The sequence below is a fragment of the Catharus ustulatus genome, chromosome 26, assembly GCF_009819885.2.
Source record: "Catharus ustulatus isolate bCatUst1 chromosome 26, bCatUst1.pri.v2, whole genome shotgun sequence".
Lineage (NCBI taxonomy): Eukaryota > Metazoa > Chordata > Aves > Passeriformes > Turdidae > Catharus > Catharus ustulatus.
This window is the reverse complement of record NC_046246.1, coordinates 6,809,238-6,831,078: the sequence shown is the minus strand read 5'-3', so window position 1 is coordinate 6,831,078 and position 21,841 is coordinate 6,809,238. Positions and strand designations below refer to the sequence as shown.

The 21,841-nt window shown below is 52.4% G+C and overlaps 1 protein-coding gene across 1 annotated transcript in view; it reads right to left on the bottom strand.

Annotated features, from left to right (window-relative positions):
- The window catches only part of MAN1C1 (mannosidase alpha class 1C member 1), a 54,959-nt gene that overhangs the window by 21,744 nt on the left and 11,374 nt on the right, over positions 1 to 21,841 (bottom strand). Inside the window, exon 2 of the mRNA XM_033080589.2 lies at positions 14,568 to 14,664. Within this exon, the coding sequence (XP_032936480.1) occupies positions 14,568 to 14,664 (97 nt within the window). The remainder of the gene's footprint in view (positions 1 to 14,567; positions 14,665 to 21,841) is intronic.

Genomic DNA, 21,841 nt, shown 5'->3' with positions numbered 1-21,841 from the left:
TTCTCCAAAGAGCAAATCTCTGATTTTCCAAAGAGGAAATCTCTGATTTTGCCCAGAGCAGCAGCTGTGCTGGGAGGGATGCAGATCCTGCCTTCCCTCACTCCCCTCTTCCCAAAATAGCCCCTGTGCAGCATCACAGCCACTCAGAGACCTGAAGGGCTCCCAGCTGCAAATCTGTCCCTTGAGAGCCCCAGAAAAGGCACCAGAGTGATGCTTCAGAGCCAAGTGGAGTCTGGAAGAGCCTTTGCTGAGGAAGGGGAGCTCTGCCTGAATCCAGCACACCCTCTGTGCTGCACAGCCCCAAACACAGAGCTGGGCTCATTTGGGGTCTCATTTTGGGTCTCACTTTGGGGTCTCACTTTGGGTGCAAGGATTGCCCAGCAGGAGATGGGAGCATCCTCACCTCTCCCATCAGCTCTCCCTGCTGTCAGCCTTCAGCTCAGATAAAATCATCACAGGGTGGAAGGGGCCTCAAAGATCACCCAGTTCCAGTTCCCACAGAAATCCCTGGTGCTGAGTCCCTGTTCAGAGCCCTGAGCTGCATCAGCCCCAGGGGTGGGGGAAGCCTCAGCCCTGCAGCAGAATTTGGGAATCTAATCTAATCTGATCTAATCCAAGGCTCTCAGCCCCAGACCTGCTCCTGGATTTGGCACAGAACCCTCCATGAAGTTCCTCAGTGAGCTGAACCCAAATCCCACAAATCCCACATTTCCAGCACCCAAATCCCACATTTCCAGCACAGCCACCCCCAGCTCCTCAGTGAGCAGAACCCAAATCTCACAAATCCCACATTTCCAACACCCAAACCCCACATTTCCAGCACCCAAATCCCACATTTCCAGCATCCAAACCCCACATTTCCAGAACCCAAACCCCACATTTCCAGAACCCAAACCCCACATTTCCAGCACCCAAATCCACATTTCCAGCACACCCACCCCACCTCCCCTCAGCCACCCCTGGTCCCACAGCCCCAGAGGAGCTCCAAGCCCCCTTAGGAAGGGATCAGAGTTAATCCTGCCCACAGAGTGCTGCTGAAATGCTGCAGAACAGGGGTTCAAGCAGCTCTTTGCTGACTTTAATTCCAGAGATTCCAAGTGAGAAGCGAGAGCAGAAGGGGGAGGAATTTAGATCAGCACAGTGTAAACCCAGATCAAAAATGAAAGGTCTTGACTCCCACTGTTCTTATGTCAAATCCTATTTGTCAAAACAGAAATTAGTGCTGAAATCTTGTTTGGAATAACAATTAGGAGGCAGTTGCTGTGAAAGCATGAGGTGGTTGAGGCACAGGGGGCTCTGCTTGCTCAGCCTCACCTCGGGTACAGGGGGGAACAGAGATCCCTTCCCCTGTTCAGTAAAAAATTCCAGCAGGAATCTGAAAAATGAGCATCTGCAAGTGCTGCTTTTCCTGCTCCTTTTGTCCTTTCTGTCCGTGGCAGGGCTTGGAGAGCAGCCTGAACTCCTGACATTTATCCCAGGGTGTGTGAGAAGCCTGGAGCTGCCTGGTGGCAAACTGTTCAATCCTGGAGAAATCCACACCCAGACGTTTCACACAGCTCAGGATTATCCTGGCAACCAAGAAAACTGTGAAAATCACTGCAGCTCCTTGAAAAGCCTGCCCTGCAGCCAGGATTTGCCAGGCCTGAGCAGAGAGCTCCAGGTCAGGCACAAGGAGGGGCTGGGAGCAGCTGCTGAGCTGGGCTTAGGGCACCTGAGCTGGGAGCTGGGCTTAGGGCACACCTGAGCTGGGAGCTGGGCTTAGGGCACCTGAGCTGGGCTTAGGGCACACCTGAGCTGGGCTTAGAGCACACCTGAGCTGGGAGCTGGGCTTAGGGCACACCTGAGCTGGGCTTAGGGAACCTGAGCTGGGCTTAGGGCACCTGAGCTGGGAGCTGGGCTTAGGGCACACCTGAGCTGGGAGCTGGGCTTAGGGCACCTGAGCTGGGCTTAGGGCACACCTGAGCTGGGCTTAGAGCACACCTGAGCTGGGCTTAGAGCACACCTGAGCTGGGAGCTGGGCTTAGGGCACACCTGAGCTGGGCTTAGGGAACCTGAGCTGGGCTTAGGGCACCTGAGCTGGGAGCTGGGCTTAGGGCACACCTGAGCTGGGTTTAGGGCACCTGAGCTGGGCTTAGAGCACACCTGAGCTGGGCTTAGGCCAGAGCTCCCTCCCTGCCTGCTCTGGCCTTCAGCTCCTCCTGCCAGCCAGAAAAAAACCAGGAGGAATTTTCCTCAGGGCACAAAAAGAGGGTTTAAAGAAAGAGAATATTAGAGAAATAAGAATTAATTTCTGCACCACATCTGAGCTGTGTCTGTGTCCTCCCCAGCCCTTGGCACATCCCTGAACTCTCCCCTGTTTGAAATTCCAAATGGAACAGGGAAATGGCTTTTCTTTTCAGAGAATGTCTCAGTTCAATCCACAACCATCCCTCCAGCTGCCTGTGATCCCCAGGACCCCCCGAGCTGAGCTCCAGCCCTGCCCCTGCCTCACTGATTGAGTTTTTTGTCTGTGTTACAGCTCTCAGCTTCACAGAGTAACCACATTCCCTCTATTTACAGCAAACTGAACAAATTACATCTGAGCAACAAGGCAGCACAAGCAGAGATGGAGAGGACAAAGAAGTCCAAGAATTAGAAAATATCTATTTCTTTTGTATCAGCACATTCTCTTGCAGAGTTAGGAAAAAAAAAAACCCAAAAAAAGTCCATTGGCTTTTGAGCAACCTCATTTTTCTTGGCTTTCCAAATAAACCACTGCACCTACACTTCAGGGAGCTCATCAGAAAACACTCCATGGCCAAGGTTGTTCTCCCACCCTCCTCACATTAATCTTCCTCTGCAGGTGTTGGTCCAAGGGTCACCCTGAGCTGTGTCCCTGGGGCTCCCATCCCAAAAACCAGCCCAAAACACAACCCCAATTATTTCAGTCTGTGCTCTGTCTCTGCCACTTCAGCACCCCTGGCACATTCAGCATTCACAGTTCCAACCTCAGCTGGGGCTGGAGAGGGGGTTTGCAGGCAATTCCAGGGGAAATCCATGGCAATTCCTGGGGAAATCCTGCACCCATGGGAGCTCCAGGGGAAATCCATGGTAATTCCTGGGGAAATCCTGCACCCATGGCAGCTCCACGGGAAATCCATGGCAGTTCCTGGGTAAATCCTGCACCCAAGGCAGCTCCAGAGAAATCCATGGCAGTTCCTGGGGAAATCCTGCACCCATGGGAGCTCCAGAGGAAATCCTGCACCCATGGGAGCTCCTGGGGAAATCCTGCACCCATGGGAGCTCCAGGAGATGGGATTTCCAGGCAATTCCAGAGGAAATCCTGCACCCATGGCAGCTCCAGAAAAATCCTGCACCCATGGCAGCTCCAGAGGATGGGATTTGCAGGCAGCTCCAGAGGAAATCCTGCACCCATGGCAGCTCAGCAGCCACAGGACATCACTCCCACCATGCTGAGCTCACCTCCCTCTCTGAGCTTCACACCCAACCTCATCCTGAGCCCTGCAGGTGCTAAAATCACCCTTCCCCCAGCCCAGGGAAGGCCAAGGGGCTGCTCAGGATGCTCAGTCCCCAAAGGATGCTCAGAAACAGCACAGCAATCCATCCTGGAGCCAATCAATCAATCAGTCAATCATGGAAAGGGGCACAGCACACCTGGAGAGCTCCAGTGCCAAGGCTCAGCCTCCAGCCCAGCCCAGAGCTCAGGAATGAGGGAAAGGAGCCCCAGCCCTGCTCAGGCACAGCTCAGGCTGTTTGGGCTGAGCTCAGGGGGTGTCCCAGGCTCTGGGGGTGCCCCTGAGCCCCAGCTCTGCTCAGACACAGCTCAGGCTGTTTGGGCTGAGCTCATGGGGTGTCCCAGGCTCTGGGGGTGCCCCTGAGCCCCAGCTCTGCTCAGGCTGTTTGGGCTGAGCTCAGGAGCTGTGCCAGGCCCTGGGGGTGCCCCTGAGCCCCAGCCATGGGCAGAGCTGGCACCACACAGCCTCAAGTGCTGCCTTTAAGGCTCTGTGATCCAATTTAACACAGAGTGTGTTCCAGCTGGGGGAGAAATGGCTCTTTTTGGGATTACAAACCGCTCATGTTTTGCAAATATCAATTTCCCCTGGGGAATTCAGGGCATTGCTCAAGCTGGAGCAGCAGTGGCAGCTCTGCCCTGAGCCAGGGATGGGTGAGAGACACAAAGGCAGAGCTTGGGCACAGGAGGCAGATCTGGAAGAACAGCTTAGCAATATTCTCATTATGCACTGGGAAAAAATGAGAGCAGAAAGGTGTTGAGCACAGGAATGAATTGCTTGTCACAGCAGCAGCCCCTCAGATCAGTAATTTCCTTCAGACACATGAGAAGCACCAATTGCCAGCTGATTCCTAAATATTTCAGCACTCCCCACTTTAATCCTCTTTTCTCCCCAGTTTCTCCAACATCTTTCAACGTTTAGTGATCCCCCAGCTCAGCAGGAAACTGGGAGTGATAATTGTACAAATGCTCCCCTGGGGAAGAGCTCTGCTCCTGCTTTTGGGCACTGGGGCTCAGATGCTGCTGATTTATTGATTAATTCATTAATCCTGACAAGGATGGGCCATTTGGCAAGGCAGGAGCAGTTCAAGGGGGTGAAGCACAACCAACAGCTGGGGCAAAACCGCTGCTGGGGCCTTGCTCTGGGGGTTTGAAATTAATTTTGGAGTGGTTAAAGGTAATCTGATTATATTCAATTTAATGCTCCTGCACAGAGCTCCTGGAGGAGCTGCAGCATTTAATGTGAGGGGTCCCAGCAGGCCACTAAAACAAACCCACACATCCTACCTGCACATTGCCCTGCTCTAAAACAGCCACAGGCAGGGCAGCAGCTCAGTGAAACACCAACCTTAAAGAAATTAGGATTTTAGTTAAAAGAAACTGGGCTTGAGATAGTTACTGAAATTTAAATAATTGATTGCCTGTCAATTTATGTTTGTTCAGTCAGAAAGGAGCAGGATGAGACTCAGTGAGGCCACGGGGCTGGGGGAAGCACAAGGATTGAGAGGGAGGAGGGAAAAACGGAGAGGGAGCAGTGCTGGGACAGAACAGGCAGGCTGGGACTGCAGCTCAGAGCAATTCCCAGCTCAGAGCAAGGATTCCCAGCTCAGACCAACAACTCCCAGCTCAGACCAAGGATTCCCAGCTCAGACCAAGGATTCCCAGCTCAAATAAAGAATCTGCAACTCAAACAAAGGGTTTGCAGCTCAAATCAATAATTCCCAGCTCAGACCAAGCTTTCCTAACTCAAACCAAGAGTTCCCAGTTTAGACCAAGCATTCCCAGCTCAAACCAAGAGTTCCCAGCTTAAACCAAGCATTCCCAGCTCAGACCAACAATTCCCAGCTCAAATCAATAATTCCCAGCTCAGACCAACAATTCCCAGCTCAAATCAATAATTCCCAGCTCAGACCAACAATTCCCAGCTCAAACCAACAATTCCCAGCTCAGACCAAGGCTGGGGAGAGGAGCAAAGCCCAGCCCAGGAGGAGCACTAAGGAAAGGCAGAGTCTCCTTGCAGCAGGTTTGGAGAGGCAGGGAAGGCAGGGCTCAGCAGGAGCAGTGTGAGCTGCAATCCAAGCTGGGTGGGTCTGGGGCTGCCCAGCCTGGGCAGGGTTTGGAGCTGCTGCAGAGGATAAAAGCACTCAGCACATCCCCAGGGAGAGGCCAGGGCTGAGCTCAGAGCACACTCAGGGTCAGGCACCAGGACAAGCTCTAAAGCTGAAAGCACTGAGGCAGAATTGTCTGCCAGCACTTTCCAGCCTTGGGAAGGAAGCATTTACAGACCCCTCAGTGCTGCTTTTGTGTTTTGCTGCTCCCTGAGCTGGGTGGGAATTGCAGCTCTCCAAAAAAAAAAAAAAAATCCTGGAGAGGCAGCAGGGTGATCCCAAGGGGAGGAAGAGCTCCATAAAATCCTGATGGCTCCATCCCCTGAGCAGGGTGATCCCAAGGGAAGGAAGAGCTCCATAAAACCCTGAGCAGGATGATCCTAAGGGAAGGAAGAGCTCCATAAAACCCTTGATGGCTCCATCCCCTGAGCAGGGTGATCCCAAGGGAAGGAAGAGCTCCATAAAACCCTGGGCAGGGTGATCCCAAGGGACAGAGCTCCATGAACCCCTGATGGTTCCATCCCCCTGCAAACCTCCCCAGAGCCACCTCAGTGACAGAACATCACAGCCACCAGTTGGGATGTACACACAAAAATCAGGAATTAAAAATGCTGGTTCCCACAGCAACCAGGATGGAGCCTGCCAAGAGAGGAGGAATGTTCCAGCCCAGGCAAAAGGTGTTGATTTTAATGCCTGAAGGCAACTTCCACTTGCAGCTGCCTGGAGGAGAAGTCCATGAAAGATCTGCAGTTCTGCACGGGCAAACCTTGATCCTGAATTCCTCAATTCCTGAATTCCCTCTGCTCCTGAATTCCTGAATTCCCTCTGCTCCTGAATTCCTCTGCTCCTGAATTCCTGAATTCCTCTGCTCCTGAATTCCTGAATTCCCCTGCTCCTGAATTCCTCTGCTCCTCAATTCCTGAATTCCCCTGCTCCTGAATTCCTCTGCTCCTGAATTCCCCTGCTCCTGAATTCCTCTGCTCCTCAATTCCTGAATTCCTGTGCTCCTGAATTCCTGAATTCCCTCTGCTCCTGAATTCCCTCTGCTCCTGAATTCCTGAATTCCTCTGCTCCTGAATTCCTGAATTCCTCTGCTCCTGAATTCCTGAATTCCTCTGCTCCTGAATTCCTGAATTCCCCTGCTCCTGAATTCCTGAATTCCTCTGCTCCTGAATTCCTGAATTCCTCTGCTCCTGAATTCCTGAATTCCTCTGCTCCTGAATTCCTGAATTCCTCTGCTCCTGAATTCCTGAATTCCCCTGCTCCTGAATTCCTCTGCTCCTCAATTCCTGAATTCCTGTGCTCCTGAATTCCTGAATTCCCTCTGCTCCTCAATTCCCTCTGCTCCTCAATTCCTGAATTCCCTCTACCCCTCAATTCCTCTGTTCCTGAATTCCCCTGCTCCTGAATTCCCCTGCTCCTGAATTCCCTCTGCTCCTGAACTCCCTCAGCTCTTGAATTCCCTCTCTTCCTGAATTCCCCCTGCTCCTGGCACATCAGAGCCTGGAGAAGGAGAGGAACCAGAGCAGCCAAGGCTCATTTTGTGTTTTCCCTCCCCCAGTGCAATCCTGTGTCAGATGAGAGCACTGTGGAGAGAATCAGGAATAATTCAGGTGTAAACCCTGGGTTGTACCTGAGAGCTGAGCTCTGTGTACATTGAAATTAGAAGGAAACAATTCTGCATTCAGAACTTTCCCATTTTCCTGCACTGAATGTTTTTTTCCCCCCTTTTGGAGCTGCATATAAAGTGTGTTGGGAATAAAACATCAGAAGAAGGATGAACAATTTTAGTCAGTCCAAAAAAATAAAACCCTGCCTGAGTTTCACACTGATGCCTCAAGCAAAGGCTGAGGGATTTCCTTGAACTTCCCAAAAATCCTCTCCAGAGACAGGAACAATCCTGGGAGGCTGAAAGGAAACACTTGGTGAAAGCAGAAAGGTCCTGGAGTGACAAATGCAGCCCTGCAGCAGTGACAGAGCTGAGAGCTGCTGTCCTGGGGGAGGAAGTGAAAGCCACTGATGGAGTGAGACAAGGGACTGCTCTTCCCCAAAAAGGCACCAGAGAGGAGAAAAAAAGCAGAAACAAGCAGCAGGAGAAATGAGAGAGGAAGCAATTGTGGAGCAGGACCCATTTGGTTGTGATCTCCTGGAGGTGGAGGGGAAATGTCAGAACCCAGCACTGATCCAGATGAATTTCCAATGGGATCCACAATGATGTGATAGAGCAGCCAAGGCTAAATGTGAAATCCAACACAGCAAAGCCAGCCTGGAACCTGCTCCATCTCTTCAGGACTTCCAGGAGTGGAAACCAAGTGAATTAAAACCATAATTGGTTTTTTTTTGGTTTTGTTTTTGCTGTAGAGTTTCCATCTCCTCTGAATAAACAAGGGAAATAAAACCAGGGAGGGATAAAGAAACCCACGAGTCTCAAGGTATTTTCAACACTAAAAGGCACAGCTAAAAGTGCATTTTTAAAATATTCTTGACCTGCTCTGGTTTTTTATGTAGCTCCTGGCAGTGCAGGGGGAGCTGTGTCTGCAAACTCCTCCTGGAACAAAGCTGGAGCCAGAGGGGGCAAAAATCTCCCAAAGGCTCTGCAGGAGAGCTCTGAGCAGTCCCAAAGTCACCTCCAGGGCAGGGAGGAGCCCCAGGCTGGCACTGACCCCCCCAGGGGTGCTTTGGGTGGGAAGGGACCTCACATCCCATCAGTCCCATCCCATCAATCCCACAAATCCCATCCCAAACCACAGATCCCATCCCACCAATCCCATCCCATCAATCCCACAAATCCTGTCCCAAATCATAGAACCCATCCCATCAATCCCACAAATCCCATCCCAAACCATAGATCCCATCCCACATCTCCCATCCTATCCATCCCATTCCAACCTACAAATCCCATCTCATCCCATCAATCCCACAAATCCCATCCCAAACCACAAATCCCATCCCATCAATCCTATCCCATCAATCCCACAAATCCCATCAATCCCACATATCCCACCCCATCAATCCCATGCCATCCATGCCATCCCAACTCATAAATTCAATCCCATGCCATATCATCCCAAACCATAAAACCCATGCCATGCCCTCCACGCCATGCCAACCCATAAATCCCATCCCAAAATCCCATCAATCCCATTCTATCCCATTCCATGGATCCCATCCTATTCCCATCCCACTCCCATCCCCATTCCCATTTCCTGTTCCCCATCCCCATCCCATCCCATCCCATCCCATCCCATCCCATCCCATCCCATCCCCATTCCCTGTTCCCATTCCCCATTCCCATCCCATTCCCTGTTCCCATTCCCTGTTCCCTGTTCCCATTCCCATTCCCTGTTCCCATCCCCATTCCCCGTTCCCATTCCCTGTTCTTTTCCCCATCCCCTCCCAGCTCATCCCACGCTCACTCTCCCTGCACATCACACAATTATTTCTGCACAATTAGTGTCCACAATGGGGCCCAGCCACCATCCATAATGGGCTGCTTAAAGAAAATATCAAAGGAAAAGAAGGAAAATCCTTACAGGCAGCTGGCTCTGTTTTAAAATACACCCAGAGCTTGAAAAAAAATTGGATAAAAATAAAAAATATCTGCAGAATGATTGTTCTGAGTGTGCTCTCACGTGTGGCTTCCTCCTCAGCTCTGCCTGCTCCTCTCAGCAGCCACAGAGCCCCCACAGACCCTCCCAGTGCCCCCCAGACCCTCACAGAGCCCTTTTCTCCCTTTCCCTGCTCCCTTTTCTCCCTTTCCCCTTTTCTCCCTTTTCCTTTCCCTTTTCTCTCTTTTTTCTCCCTTTCCCTTTTCTCCCTTTTCTCCCTTTTCCCTTTTCCTTTTCTCCCTTTTCCCTTCTCCTTTTCTCCCTTTTCCCTTTCCCTTTTCTCCCTTTCCTCCCTTTTCCCTTTTCCTTTTCTCCCTTTTCCCTTTTCCTTTTCTCCCTTTCCCCTTTCCCTTTTCTCCCTTTTCTCTTTCCCTTTTCTCTCTTTTTTCTCCCTTTCCCTTTTCTCCCTTTCCTCCCTTTTCTCCCTTTTCTCCCTTTCCCCTTTCTCCATTTTCTCCCTTTCCCTTTTCTCCCTTTTCTCCCTTTCCCCTTTCTCCATTTTCTCCCTTTCCCTTTTCTCCCTTTTCTCCCTTTCCCTTTTCTCCCTTTCCCTTTTCTCCCTTTCCCTTTTCTCCCTTTCCCCTTTCCCCCTTTTCTCCCTTTCCCCTTTCCCTGCCCCCTTGGTTGTTTTTCTGCTTTCCCACTCCTTGTTTTGTTTCCTCCCCCCCGTTTTGCTGTGCCCAGCACTTCTGGCAGATCCCCCCTCACTCTCTGCTCCTCTGGGCCTCGTTCAGCTCCAGCCCAGCCTGGGGTCAGTGGGAAGTTCAGGAAGCTGCTGAGGAAGCTGGGATGGATGATTGATGGGGGTGTGGAGATAACGAGGTCAGGGCTCAGGACAGGCCCAGCCAAGGCCAAGCTGAGCAGTGCAGAGCCCCCAGGCTGGGATCAGATCCTCTAGGCTGGGCTCAGATCCCCCAGGCTGGGCTGGGCTGGGCTCAGATCCCCCAGGCTGGGCTGGGCTGGGCTGAGCTCAGATCCCCTAGGCTGGGCTGGGCTGGGCTGGGCTCAGATCCCCCAGGCTGGGCTGGGCTGGGCTCAGATCCCCCAGGCTGGGCTGGGCTGGACTCTCAGATCCCCCAGGCTGAGCTCTCAGATCCCCCAGGCTGGACTGGGCTGAGCTCACATCCCTCAGGCTGGGCTCAGACCCCACTAGGCTTAGCTCTCAGATCCCCCAGGCTGGGCTGGGCTGGGCTGGGCTCAGATCCCCCAGGCTGGGCTGGGCTGGACTCAGACCCTCTAGGCTGAGCTCTCAGATGCCCCAGGCTGAGCTGGGCTGGGCTCAGATCCCCCAGGCTGAGCTCTCAGATCCCCCAGAGTGGGCTGGGCTGGGCTCAGATCCCCCAGGCTGAGCTCTCAGATCCCCCTAGGCTGGACTCCCAGATCCCCCAGGCTGAGCTCTCAGATCCCCCAGCCTGGGCTGGGCTGGACTTAGACCCTCTAGGCTGGACTCAGATCCCCCAGGCTGAGCTCTCAGATCCGCCAGGCTGGGCTCAGATCCCTCAGGCTGGGCTCACACCCCCTAGGCTGGACTCACACCCCCCTAGGCTGGACTCACACCCCCCTAGGCTGGACTCACACCCCCCTAGGCTGAGCTCACACTTCCTAGGCTGAGCTCAGACCTCCCAGGCTGGGCTCAGATCCCCCAGGCTGAGCTCACAACCCCTAGGCTGGGCTCACATCCCCCTAGGCTGAGCTCACACCCCCTAGGCTGGACTCAGACCCCAGCTTCTCCCCCAGCTCTCCTTTCTGACTTCCTCCCTTGCTAACACAGCTCTAAGATGATCCCACTCTGTTCCAGTGACATTTTTTCAGCAGGCTGGGAAACACCTGGGAAGTGGCAAAGTTGGATTTCTGAGAGATCAGCAGGGCTGGGGATCCAGGTTTTCCTGGAAAATGGGGAGGGATGCTCAGTCCTGGCATCAATTCAGAGTTCTGCTTCAATATTTGAGTATTGGATCCAGATCCTGCACACAGAACTCTCAGAAATAACCCCAAGGAGGTTCCTCCCCTCCCTGTGCTCCTTTCCCAAAGTCCCTGAAGGGCCAGGGGGCTGCAGGAAGGGATTTCCTGGTGCTGCTCTGCCTCCCAGGCAGCCAGGAGGAGGAAAAGCCTCTTAAAAAGGCTGAGATGTGGCACGGAGCAGCTTTTCTGCAATTCTCTGCAAATCCTGGTGCTCCAAAGCATCTTCCCTGAGAGTGCTCACAGGCACACTACAAACAAGCACAAGAGCTGTCAATTGTTTTAGCGTGATAAATGCATTTTAAAGCTTTCAATATTTTTGTCTGTTTACTGGCACGCTCCTTGAGGAATTTTGACAAGCTTGCCAGAGTGGAAGAGCTGCAAACTGCCTCAGCTTGCTGCTGAACTCCGTGCAAATTGTCACATAAAGAGCAAAGCAAAGGCCAAATTCACACAAATCGGTGCTGCTGGCACAGAGGGGCTGCCCAGGGGCAGGGCTGCTCACAGCCAGCCTGTGACAATCCCAAGCCTCCCTCCCTGGGCTATGGGGCTCCCTGTGCAGCCCAGCTGTGAGCCAGATGTGTTCTCAGCACAGCAATGTCCCCAGAACCAGCTGTGAGCCAGATGTGGCCTCAGCACAGCAATGTCCCCAGAACCCAGCCAGCCCTGCCCTCTGGCACTCCTGGCACTCCACACCCCTGGAAATGCTCTCTCCACACCCTTGGGAATGGTCACTCCACACCCCTGGGAATGGTCACTCCACACCCTTGGGAATGGTCACTCCACACCCTTGGGAATGGTCACTCCACACCCCTAGGAATGGTCACTCCACACCCCTGGAAATGCTCTCTCCACACCCCTGGGAATGGTCACTCCACACCCCTGGGAATGCTCTCTCCTCACCCTTGGGAATGGTCACTCCACACCCTTGGGAATGGTCACTCCACACCCTTGGGAATGGTCACTCCACACCCCTGGGAATGCTCTCTCCCCCTTCCCTGCCCTCCCTCCAGCTCCTGCAAGGTCACAGCTAGGTCACCCCAAACCTTCCCTTCTGCACAGACACCTGATGCCATTTCCACCCTCACAGCTCCTCACAGCTCAGCCCCCAGAGCTGGGCAGGACTGGGGCTGGGATCCACAGAGAGGAGATCAGCACAGGCTGGGATCCACAGAGAGCAGATCAGCACAGACTGGGATCCACAGAGAGGAGATCAGCACAGACTGGGATCCACAGAGAGCAGAGCTGCACAGAGCTGAGATCCACAGAGAGCTGGGATCTGCACAGAGCTGGGCAGGATTGGGGCTGGGATCCACAGAGAGCAGAGATGGACAGGGGGAGATCCACAGAGAGCTGGGATCCACAGAGAGCAGATCCACACAGAGCTGGGATCCACAGAGAGCTGGGAGCTTCCAGAGCTGGACAGGATTAGAGCTGGGATCCACATGGGGCAGATCTGCACAGGCTGGAGCTCCCAGAGCTGGGATCCAAAAAGAGCTGGAATCCACACAGAGGAGGATCCACACAGAGCTGGGATCCACACAGACCAGATCTGCACAGAGCTGGGATCCACACAGAGCTGGGATCCACACAGGGCAGGATCTGCACAGGCTGGAGCTCCCAGAGCTGGGAAGGATTTGGGCTGGGATCCACAGAGAGCAGCTCTGCACAGGTTGGGAGCTCCCAAAGCTGGGCAGGATTAGAGCTGGGATCCACACAGAGCTGGGAGCTCCCAGAGCTGGACAGGATTAGAGTTGGGATCCACACAGAGCAGCTCTGCACAGGTTGGGATCCACAGAGAGCAGCTCTGCACAGAGCTGGGAGCTCCCCCCAGGGCCTGGAGCTGATGTGCAGAAGGACCTGGACACCTCCAGGGTGCCAATCAGGGTGGGAGAGCTCTCCAAAGCCTCAGGGCCAGCCCTGCACGGAGGAAATCAGCTCAGGGTTGATCTGCCCTCTGAGGAGCCCTGCCCTGGTGTGGGTGAGGAGCTCCAGGAGTGATCCCTGCCCTCAGAGCCCCCTGCACAGCAGGAATTCCCCAGGATGGGATGGGAAATCTGCTGAGGCAGGGTGTGCTGGGCTCCCCACGGCACAGACAGGGAAATGCTGGCAGTGCAGAGCAGCAAAAAACACAATTTATAAACCCAGAAGGCAACAAATGCCCCAAAACCACAACAAGCATCCCAGCAGAACGAGCAGGGGAATAGCACTGAGAGTGGCTGACATAAAAAAGGCAATCTGCTAAAGAGTAAAATTATACAAGCCAGTTAGCACCCAGCATAAAGAGCTTTTAATATTGATTCACTCAATATTTCATGGAATTCACATCTTGCTCAACAGTGGAGAAAAGAGAGAGAAAATGCTCCATTTGGTCGGGTCCTGCAGCCTACAAGCCCAGACAAACAGCAGCACTGCCAGCTCTGGGCTGCCTTCATGTTTTAATAAAGACACTTTGACTTCAGCCCTGCTCCCCAGCACGTCTGGGGCTGGCTGTGCTCACAGGGGTGGCACAGGGGCTCAGGGGTGGCACAGGGGCTCAGGGGTGAGGATCTAGCCCTGGCACAGCACAGCACATGGATTCAAAGCTGTGCTTCTCCCCAGGCTGGGTGACAGGGGTGACACAGGGGCTCAGGGATGAGGATCCAGCCCTGGCACAGCACATGGATTCAAAGCTGTGCTTCTCCCCAGGCTGGAGCTCAAGGATGAGGGTCCCAACCCTGGCACAGCACCTGGGGTCCAAGCTTTGCTTCTCCCCAAGAGCCAGAGGGACAAAGCAAAGCTGTGACAGACACCTCCCTGCCCTGCAGAGACAGGAGCTGCCCTGGCTCTGACCTGCAGAAGCCCAGGAAGAGGGAGGTGCAGGGAATGACCCCACTGAGCCCCAGAAGGGGATCCCAGGGAATGACCCCACTGAGCCCCAAGAGAAGATCCCAGGGAATGACCCCACCCATCCCCAGGACAAGGCAGTCCCAGGAGTGACCCCACTGAGCCCCAGAAGAGGAAACTCAGAGAATGACCCTACTGAACCCAGGACAAGGCAGTCCCAGGCAATGACCCCACTCATCCCCAGAAGGGGATCCCAGGAGTGACCCCACTGAATGCCAGGACAAGGCAGTCCCAGGGAATGACCCCATCCAGCCCCAGGAGAAGATTCCAGGCAATGACCCCACCCAGCCCTAGGACAAGGCAGTCCCAGGAATGACCCCAATGAACCCCAGGACAAGGCAGTCCTAGGAGTGACCCCATCCAGCCTCAGAAGGAGATCCCAGGAGTGACCCCACTCATTCCCAGGAGAGGGGGATCTCAGGCAATGACCCCACTGAGCCCCAGAGGGCAGTCCCAGCAGTGACCCCAGCCAGCCCCAGCAGTGTCCCCACTCACCGAACATGTTCCCGATGTGGCCGTTCCTGCTCAGCGGCCGCAGCTCGTTCTTGCCCAGGGCGTACTGCCTGTAGTTATCCCAGGCAAACTTCATCATCTGCAGGGAAAAGGGGATGCACTCAGTCAGCAGCAGGGAGGATTCCCAAACCTGAGCTCTGGGGAGCCATGGGAGCCTCCCCCTCACTGCTGAACCCATGGGCTGGTAATGCTGGAATGGGAATTGTCATTAACTGAGGAGGGGGCTGCAGGCAGAATGGTTGTTAAAGTGAGCTGAGAATGTGAGGCCAGGCTGAGCTGAGAATGTGAGGCCAGGCTGAGCTGAGAATGTGAGGCCAGGCTGAGCTGAGAATGTGGGGCCAGGCTGAGCTGAGAATGTGGGGCCAGGCTGAGCTGAGAATGTGAGGCCAGGCTGAGCTGAGAATGTGAGGCCAGGCTGAGCTGTCCCCAGTACAGGAGAAACTGAACTGAGAGTTTTCATTCTGTTAATTGCCAGAATACACTCACAAAACCCAAATCCATGCTATTCTGTTATCCTCTATCAAAACCCCACAGTGCTCTCTTCCCAGAGCCCTGCACATGGGCTGGTGGTTTCTGAGCAAGCCCTTCCAACTCCAACAATTCCTTCTGGGATGTTTGAACCTTCCTGCCCGTCCCAGCACCCTGACCTTGCCCTGGGGGCTGTGGGGCAGAGCTTGTGCAGGTTCCAACACACACACAGATCCCAGCACAGCTTTCCTGTCCTGCTGCTGCTCTGGCTCCAGCTGGGAGGAAAAATTAAACCTCCAAGTGTCCTTTCTTCATCTGGGAGAGATTGTCAGCTTCCAAGGAGTGCATGAAATAAAGCTGCTTTTCTCACCCCCCACCACACTGACCTGAACTTCCTTTGATTCAATCCCTGGGGAAAATAAAAGATAACAAAGGGGAAGAAGGGGCTTCAGAGAATCACCCGTGTTCTCCACCAAAGATAAGAGGAAATGCTTCCCTCAGACCAGGCTTTTGAGGGAAAATTGACAGTTTAAACCAGCTCCTTGCTCCTCAGAGCGCTGCTGGCTCTGTCTGCAGCAGCATTTGCTGCTCTATTTCAGGATCACAGGCTGCAGGTTGCTTTGGTCTGCAGCTCCTCCTGTCATCTCAGCTCCTGCTCTTCCCTCCAGCTGTGTGTTTCACAAACCCAACATCACAAGCCCCTGGCAGTGTCCTCCTTAATTAGCAAAAAGCCACATCCCCAGATCCCCCCTCCTCTTTAAACACCAAGCTTCCAAAGTAAAGTTTCCTGGAGCTGTTCATGTGGAGGAGGATAAACATTTGCTGAGCTGATTAATAACACTCAGGCTCCAACACCACCAGGAGATGGAATGCTGGACAAACAAACAAAACCAATTTTGGGGGTTTAAAAACTCAGTGTGGGATGAATTAGTCAGTGGAGAGCTCTGCTGAGGAAACCAAATAATGACCCAGGGAGGGGGAAGAAACCTCCCCAAAATGCACTCAGACAGTCCCAGGCATGTGACTCTGAGTGCTCACTTTATTTTTGCCAGATCTCTATTTTTTGTTGTTTTGGTTTTTGTTTTTTGGGTTTTTTTCTAAATGGGAAGTTCTCATCCTTCACAAACACAACAGGGTGAATCTCTGGGAGCTCTGGGCAATGCAGAGGAAAGGTTTTTGTGTGTCAGAGCCTGCAGGGCTCTGCAGCAGGAGGAAACATCCAGGCACCTCCTGGGCTGCTTCCTCTCTCAGCCAGGGCTCAGGAAGGAGGGCCCACCCTCCTGGACACTCAGAGGATGTGGAAATGATCCTGTTCCCTAAAAACCCCAGAGCTGTTGTTCTGAGTCAGCCTCATTTCAAGCTGAGTGTGAAATTTTTCAGTTCTTTCCTTCCCTCAGCATTTTTAACCCCTGCACTTTAACCCCAGGCTGGCACAGCTCCTGGCACCCTGAAACACCCAGGCTGTGCCTCCAGCCCCATCTCCTGCAGGGAAAATCTCCTTTTTCTGTCTCCTCACACAGGGAGGGACCCATTCCTCAGATGTGCATCCCCCACCTGCCTGCTCAGCCATCCCAGCTGCATTTTGCAAGAAATTCCCCCCCCAAAAAATAAGATTTCTGTCCCAAACTGTGCCTGTGAGCAGATTTTCAGGAGGCAGGGGGTGGATGGGGCTGGAAATTCTCCCTCAGGGTGAAGCTCAAACCCTGCAGCACTCACAACGTGGCAGATTTTCATCTCCAGAGCTTTCCTCTCTGCACTCACTGCTCCAAAAAAGCAGCAGCTGGAAAAGCTGAGGAGCCAAAAAAATCATCTGCACCTCTGTGCCTGTTCAGGCTCCCTGCAGCTGCTCCCAGCCCAAATTCAGCAGCTGAGCTCCCACAGCTCTGAGGGATGCAGGAGGGGCTGCACAAATCCCAAAGTGCAGCTGCAGGGAGGGGAGGTGAGACCTGAGGTGCTCCAGCCCCATTTCTGATCAGCCACCAGGATTAGGAGTGAATTTTTCATGTCCTCCCAGCCCTGACACGTCACAATCCATCAGTGTTAACTCTGGGCCGTTTTGCATTTGAAAAATGGCAGCAGAGCCACGAAAATTATGGAAATAGATCCATAATTTCAGATTTTGTTCTCACCACTGAGCCATCTGCCACCTAATAGACAATTATCTATTTGGCCCTGGTGTTCCAAGCACTCTGGGTCTGCACTGATTTACAGCAGAGATTTCTGAATTTATAACTTCATTTGTCAGCTTGCTCTTTCCTTCCTTTCACCTGTGAGTCACTTGTTACTTTGGAGAGTTTCAGCTGCCCATGGTACAAAAATCAACCAGAAATGACAAAAGTGAGCTCTGACAACCTGCACTTCCACCATCCACATCCTCATCTCTGCTCCAGCCAAACCCAAAAAGGAGCTGCTCTCACTTCAGGGCCAGCAGCAGAACAAAAAGCATTTAGAGGATGCTGTGATCCAGGTAATGAGGAAATAATGAGATAAAAACTTAACCAAGGAAGTGTTTCCACTTTGAAGAGATGTGCAAACCTCCAAGCACATTTAATAACTCAACCACTCCAGATCTCTGGGTTTATGGACTGGCAAGAAGCAGAGAGATGAGAGGGAAGAATAAAAAGCTCCCCCCACATCACTTGCCCTCCTTTTGTTAACAGGGAAGATTTCCAAGTGCAGAGCATTCCCAAACAGCTCTTTGATTAGTTTTATCCATCTAGACTGGGATAATTAGTAAATGCCTAAAAGATGAAATCTAAATTTACCAACCAATCAGCCCCTTGCAGCACTTCCAAGGAACATTACACAAAGCCATTATCTTCACAAGATAACCACTTCTGTGGCTTTTGCCCTCCTTCCTTCAATCCTCCTTCAAATATTCCACTATAAAATATCAAAGAAATTTCCAGTTTGGGTTGGGAAAACACAAAAGGAGGGCAGGGGGTGAGTGTAATTTAATATTTCTTTCCCCATTGTATTCCTAACTTGTTTTTTCCCCACTTCTCTTCCTTTTCCTGCAGCTGGGAGCAGATTTTGTCCTCTCAGTTTCCAGAGCAGGACCTGCTCTTTCCCACCCTTATCCTCCTTGCTGCCCATGGTAGCCCTGTGCCAGTTTGGGTTTTTAATTTGCAACAATGCCATTTCTTTCCCCCTGCTGTATAAAATACAATTTGCCAGATGACAAGAGAGAGAGGGAAAAAGAAGAACTGTCAGTGCTGTGGGAAGGAGTGTGCCTGAACACATTGGGATAACTCATTTCTGCTTGGAATAATGGATGTACTTCCCCTTATCAGACTTGCATAAACCTGTATAATTCAGGATCTGCAGCAAGGCAATGGAACAGCATCGTGTTTATTTTGTGTGGCTGCCTTTAGCACGATCACATGGAGTCACAAACAGCCAGCAGACAGCAGGGCTGAGTGCTGGAAGAGCTGGGACTCATCTGAAAACCTTGAACAGAAAGCTGAGCAGCTTCTCAGGTTACTGCCTGTGTCCTCAGAAATGGTTTTATGTAACAGCAAAACGCTGACAAAAAGCTCAGAGCAGGCAGGGAGATCTGAGCAGGCACACTCTGATACCAGGGCTGCTCTGCCTGGGTTTGGAGCCTGCAGTGCAGAGCAGGGATGGACAGCAGCACTGAGAATCCATCCTGGAGCAATGACACCTTCTAATTACAGATTACAGCAAATCCAATAGATCCCCAGAGAGCTCCAGCTAAAGGCAAAGCCAAGTTCTCTCCTGCCTGCAATGAAACTCTCAGGGAGCTGCAGGGATTCCCACTCAACCCCTTGGGCTGTGCTAATCCAACATCCCCCTCTTCCCCCACTCACATCAAAACCATCCCCACTTTACACCAAACTCCTCCTTTCACCTGATGGCAAAGGGGCAAACCCTGAGCCTGGCACTGCCAGAGCAAAGCCAGGACAGCAAAACCCCAAACCCAGCTCCACCTGCAGCTCAAACCCCAGCTCCACCTCCAGCTCAAACCCCAGCTCCACCTGCAGCTCAAACCCCAGCTCCACCTCCAGCTCAAACCCCAGCTCCACCTCCAGCCCAAATCCCAGCTCCACCTCCAGCCCAAATCCCAGCTCCACCTCCAGCTGTTTGCTGACACATCCTCTGGGCAACTTCCACTGCACACTGAAATATCCACAGAGCACTGGACAGAAATATCCAGAGTGTATTGAATAGAAATATCCAGAGAACTGCACACTGAAATATCCAGAGTGTATTGGACAGAAATATCCAGAGAGTATTGCACACTGAAATACCCAGAGCACTGCACACAGAAATATCCAGAGTATTGCACACTGAAATACCCAGTGTATTACACACTGAAATATCCAGTGAATTGCACACTGAAATACCCAGTGTATTTGACACTGAAATACCCAGTATACTGCACACAGAAATACCCAGTGAGTATTGAATAGAAATATCCAGAGCACTGCACACAGAAATATCCAGAGTGTATTACACACTGAAATACCCAGTGTATTTGACACTGAAATTGGTTTTGCACCCCCAGAGCAGCAGCCTGGGCACAGAGCTCCTCCCTGGGGCTCTCCCTGGAGGATTCTCACCAACCCTTCCATCCCTGAGAGCTCCTGCAAACACCAGCTGAGTTCAGGGGGAGGAGGCAGAGACAGGAATTGCTTGCTCCAGCTTTGTGTGAAATAAATCCAGCAGAGCAATTCCAGCAGGTCAGGGGGGCTTGGCTTCAGTTTCTTGCAGCTCCTCCAAACTGCATGGGTGGATTTTTCTGCCACAGCTGCTATCACAGCTCACCCTCTCTTGCACAACAGCCAAAGCCACTCTCAGAAAACTGATCTCCATCCCTGCAACAATGGGGGAATTCTTTGGGAGAGCAGAAATCACCTTCCAGCAAGTTACAATCCATAAAAAATAAGTTTTAAGTTGCCCTTGCTGCTGCCAGGCAGGCAGGTCGAGGTGAGCTCTCAGCACTCCCTGCCCACCCAAACGGGGCACAGGCAGCACCAGCAGCTGCTCTGTACTGGGAGCACTGGAAAAATCCCAGCTCAGAGCAGCCCAAGGTTGCCAGTGTCAGGGGCAAGGGCTGAAATAGAACTCAAGAGTCTCCCTGACTCAGTCCCTGCTAGGAAAGCTGAATGGGAGAAAACAGCTCCAACCACAATTAAACCACCACCTAATTAAATTCCTAATGCAACTAGATTTAACTGTGTCAAGAGGGAAAAAAAAAAATCAACCAAAACCCTTCTAGGGCTATGTGAGGCACTAAAGCCCAGCTGGATCCAGCTGCATCTAAATCAGGAAATGTGGCAGCAGAGCAGTTGGTTCTGCAGTCAGCTCTGAAATGAGATGCTGGCCTGGGACAGACCCACAATGGTTTGGAGAACAAATTTGCAAGTCTAGACCAAAGCAGGGTGTGATTTAGTGCAGAGATGGAACTGCAGCTCCTCTCCCAGAATCAAAGCTGGGGGAGAATTCTGATGGCAATAAAAGGGATTTGTGCTCCTGGCCACCCTGAGAGCTCAGCTTTGTGTTCCCTGTGAGCTGCTCAGGGAACTCCAGAGCACAGCCACATAAATAAATAAATATTCCTGCTGTCCTCAGCTCGTCACTCAGGCACTGCTGGCTCTGGCTTTAGGGAGCTGGCAGCAAAAGGCAACCCCTGAGTTTGCAGCTGGCCAGGGGAGCTGAGCTGGTGAGGCTGGGGGATGAGTTCTGCCTGCATGGAAATGCCCAGGGATGGGGTCAGGGTGGAGACCAGAGGAAGTTCCTGTGGTACAAATCTCAAAGTGAAGAGCAGGGCACAGGGAGGACTGAAAATGCAAGAGGTGATGCTAAAAAAGAAGGGATTAAACCTAAGGAATGGTTCTGATCTGCCAGCACAGGAGGCAGCAGCTCTGAGGAATATCTGCAAGCACAAGGAGAGCAGGGAGGAGCTGTCAGGGCCATGGAAAGGGTTTGGGGTGTCCCACTGACCTGCCACCCCTCAGGTCCTGGGCTGTCACACACAAGGCAGCAGGAGCAGCAGAAAGCCACCAGCACTCAGTGTGTGACACTGCTCTTGGCATTTTTCAATCCTTTTCACTCCAGGCTGGACAGTCTGGGTTTCTTAGTGACTACTGTGCCATTCCAGCACACTTTAAGGAAAGAAAAGTAAAGAAAAATCGCTTTGCTGGTAATGATGCTCCTTCAAATGTCACCTCTGAGTTCCCTCCTGGGTTTGTGCTGCAGGAAATTCCCTGAGCTCTCCAGACTTTGGGCAGTTCTCACTCCTGTGGGCTGCCTCCAGGGCTCTCCATTTCAGCTGTTTCCCTTCAAGCATGCCCAGCACAGGGTGTGTAAATCCCTGCCTGGCAGCAGCTGAGCAGCCCCAGCAGCTCCTCCCCAAATCCCCCCACGCTGAAAGGAAGGGGGATGGAGACTCAGCATTGTTTTACAGAGCTGCATTATGACAAGGAAGGGTTTTTTCCTTTCCCCTACAGACACCATCTGCACAGGATTCTCATTTCTGGAGAGCCACAGCCCAAGGGGATGCTCTAAAGGAGCTGGAGCCATAAGTAACCCAAAGTGCTGCAAGGAGAAGGAAGAGAAGGAAAAGGTGTGGAAACATTTTGCTTTTCTTTTTCAAGGAAAATTTTAAAGAAGAAATACAAAGTCTCAAGAACTGATTGGGCCTGTCTGTTTGACAGCCTGCAGGACAAATGTCAAACTGATCAATAATGAAAAAAAATGAAACAGAAAGGAGAGGAGAGGAGAGGAGGCTTTGGACTGCTGAGCCTTGGATGTGGGAGCATGGC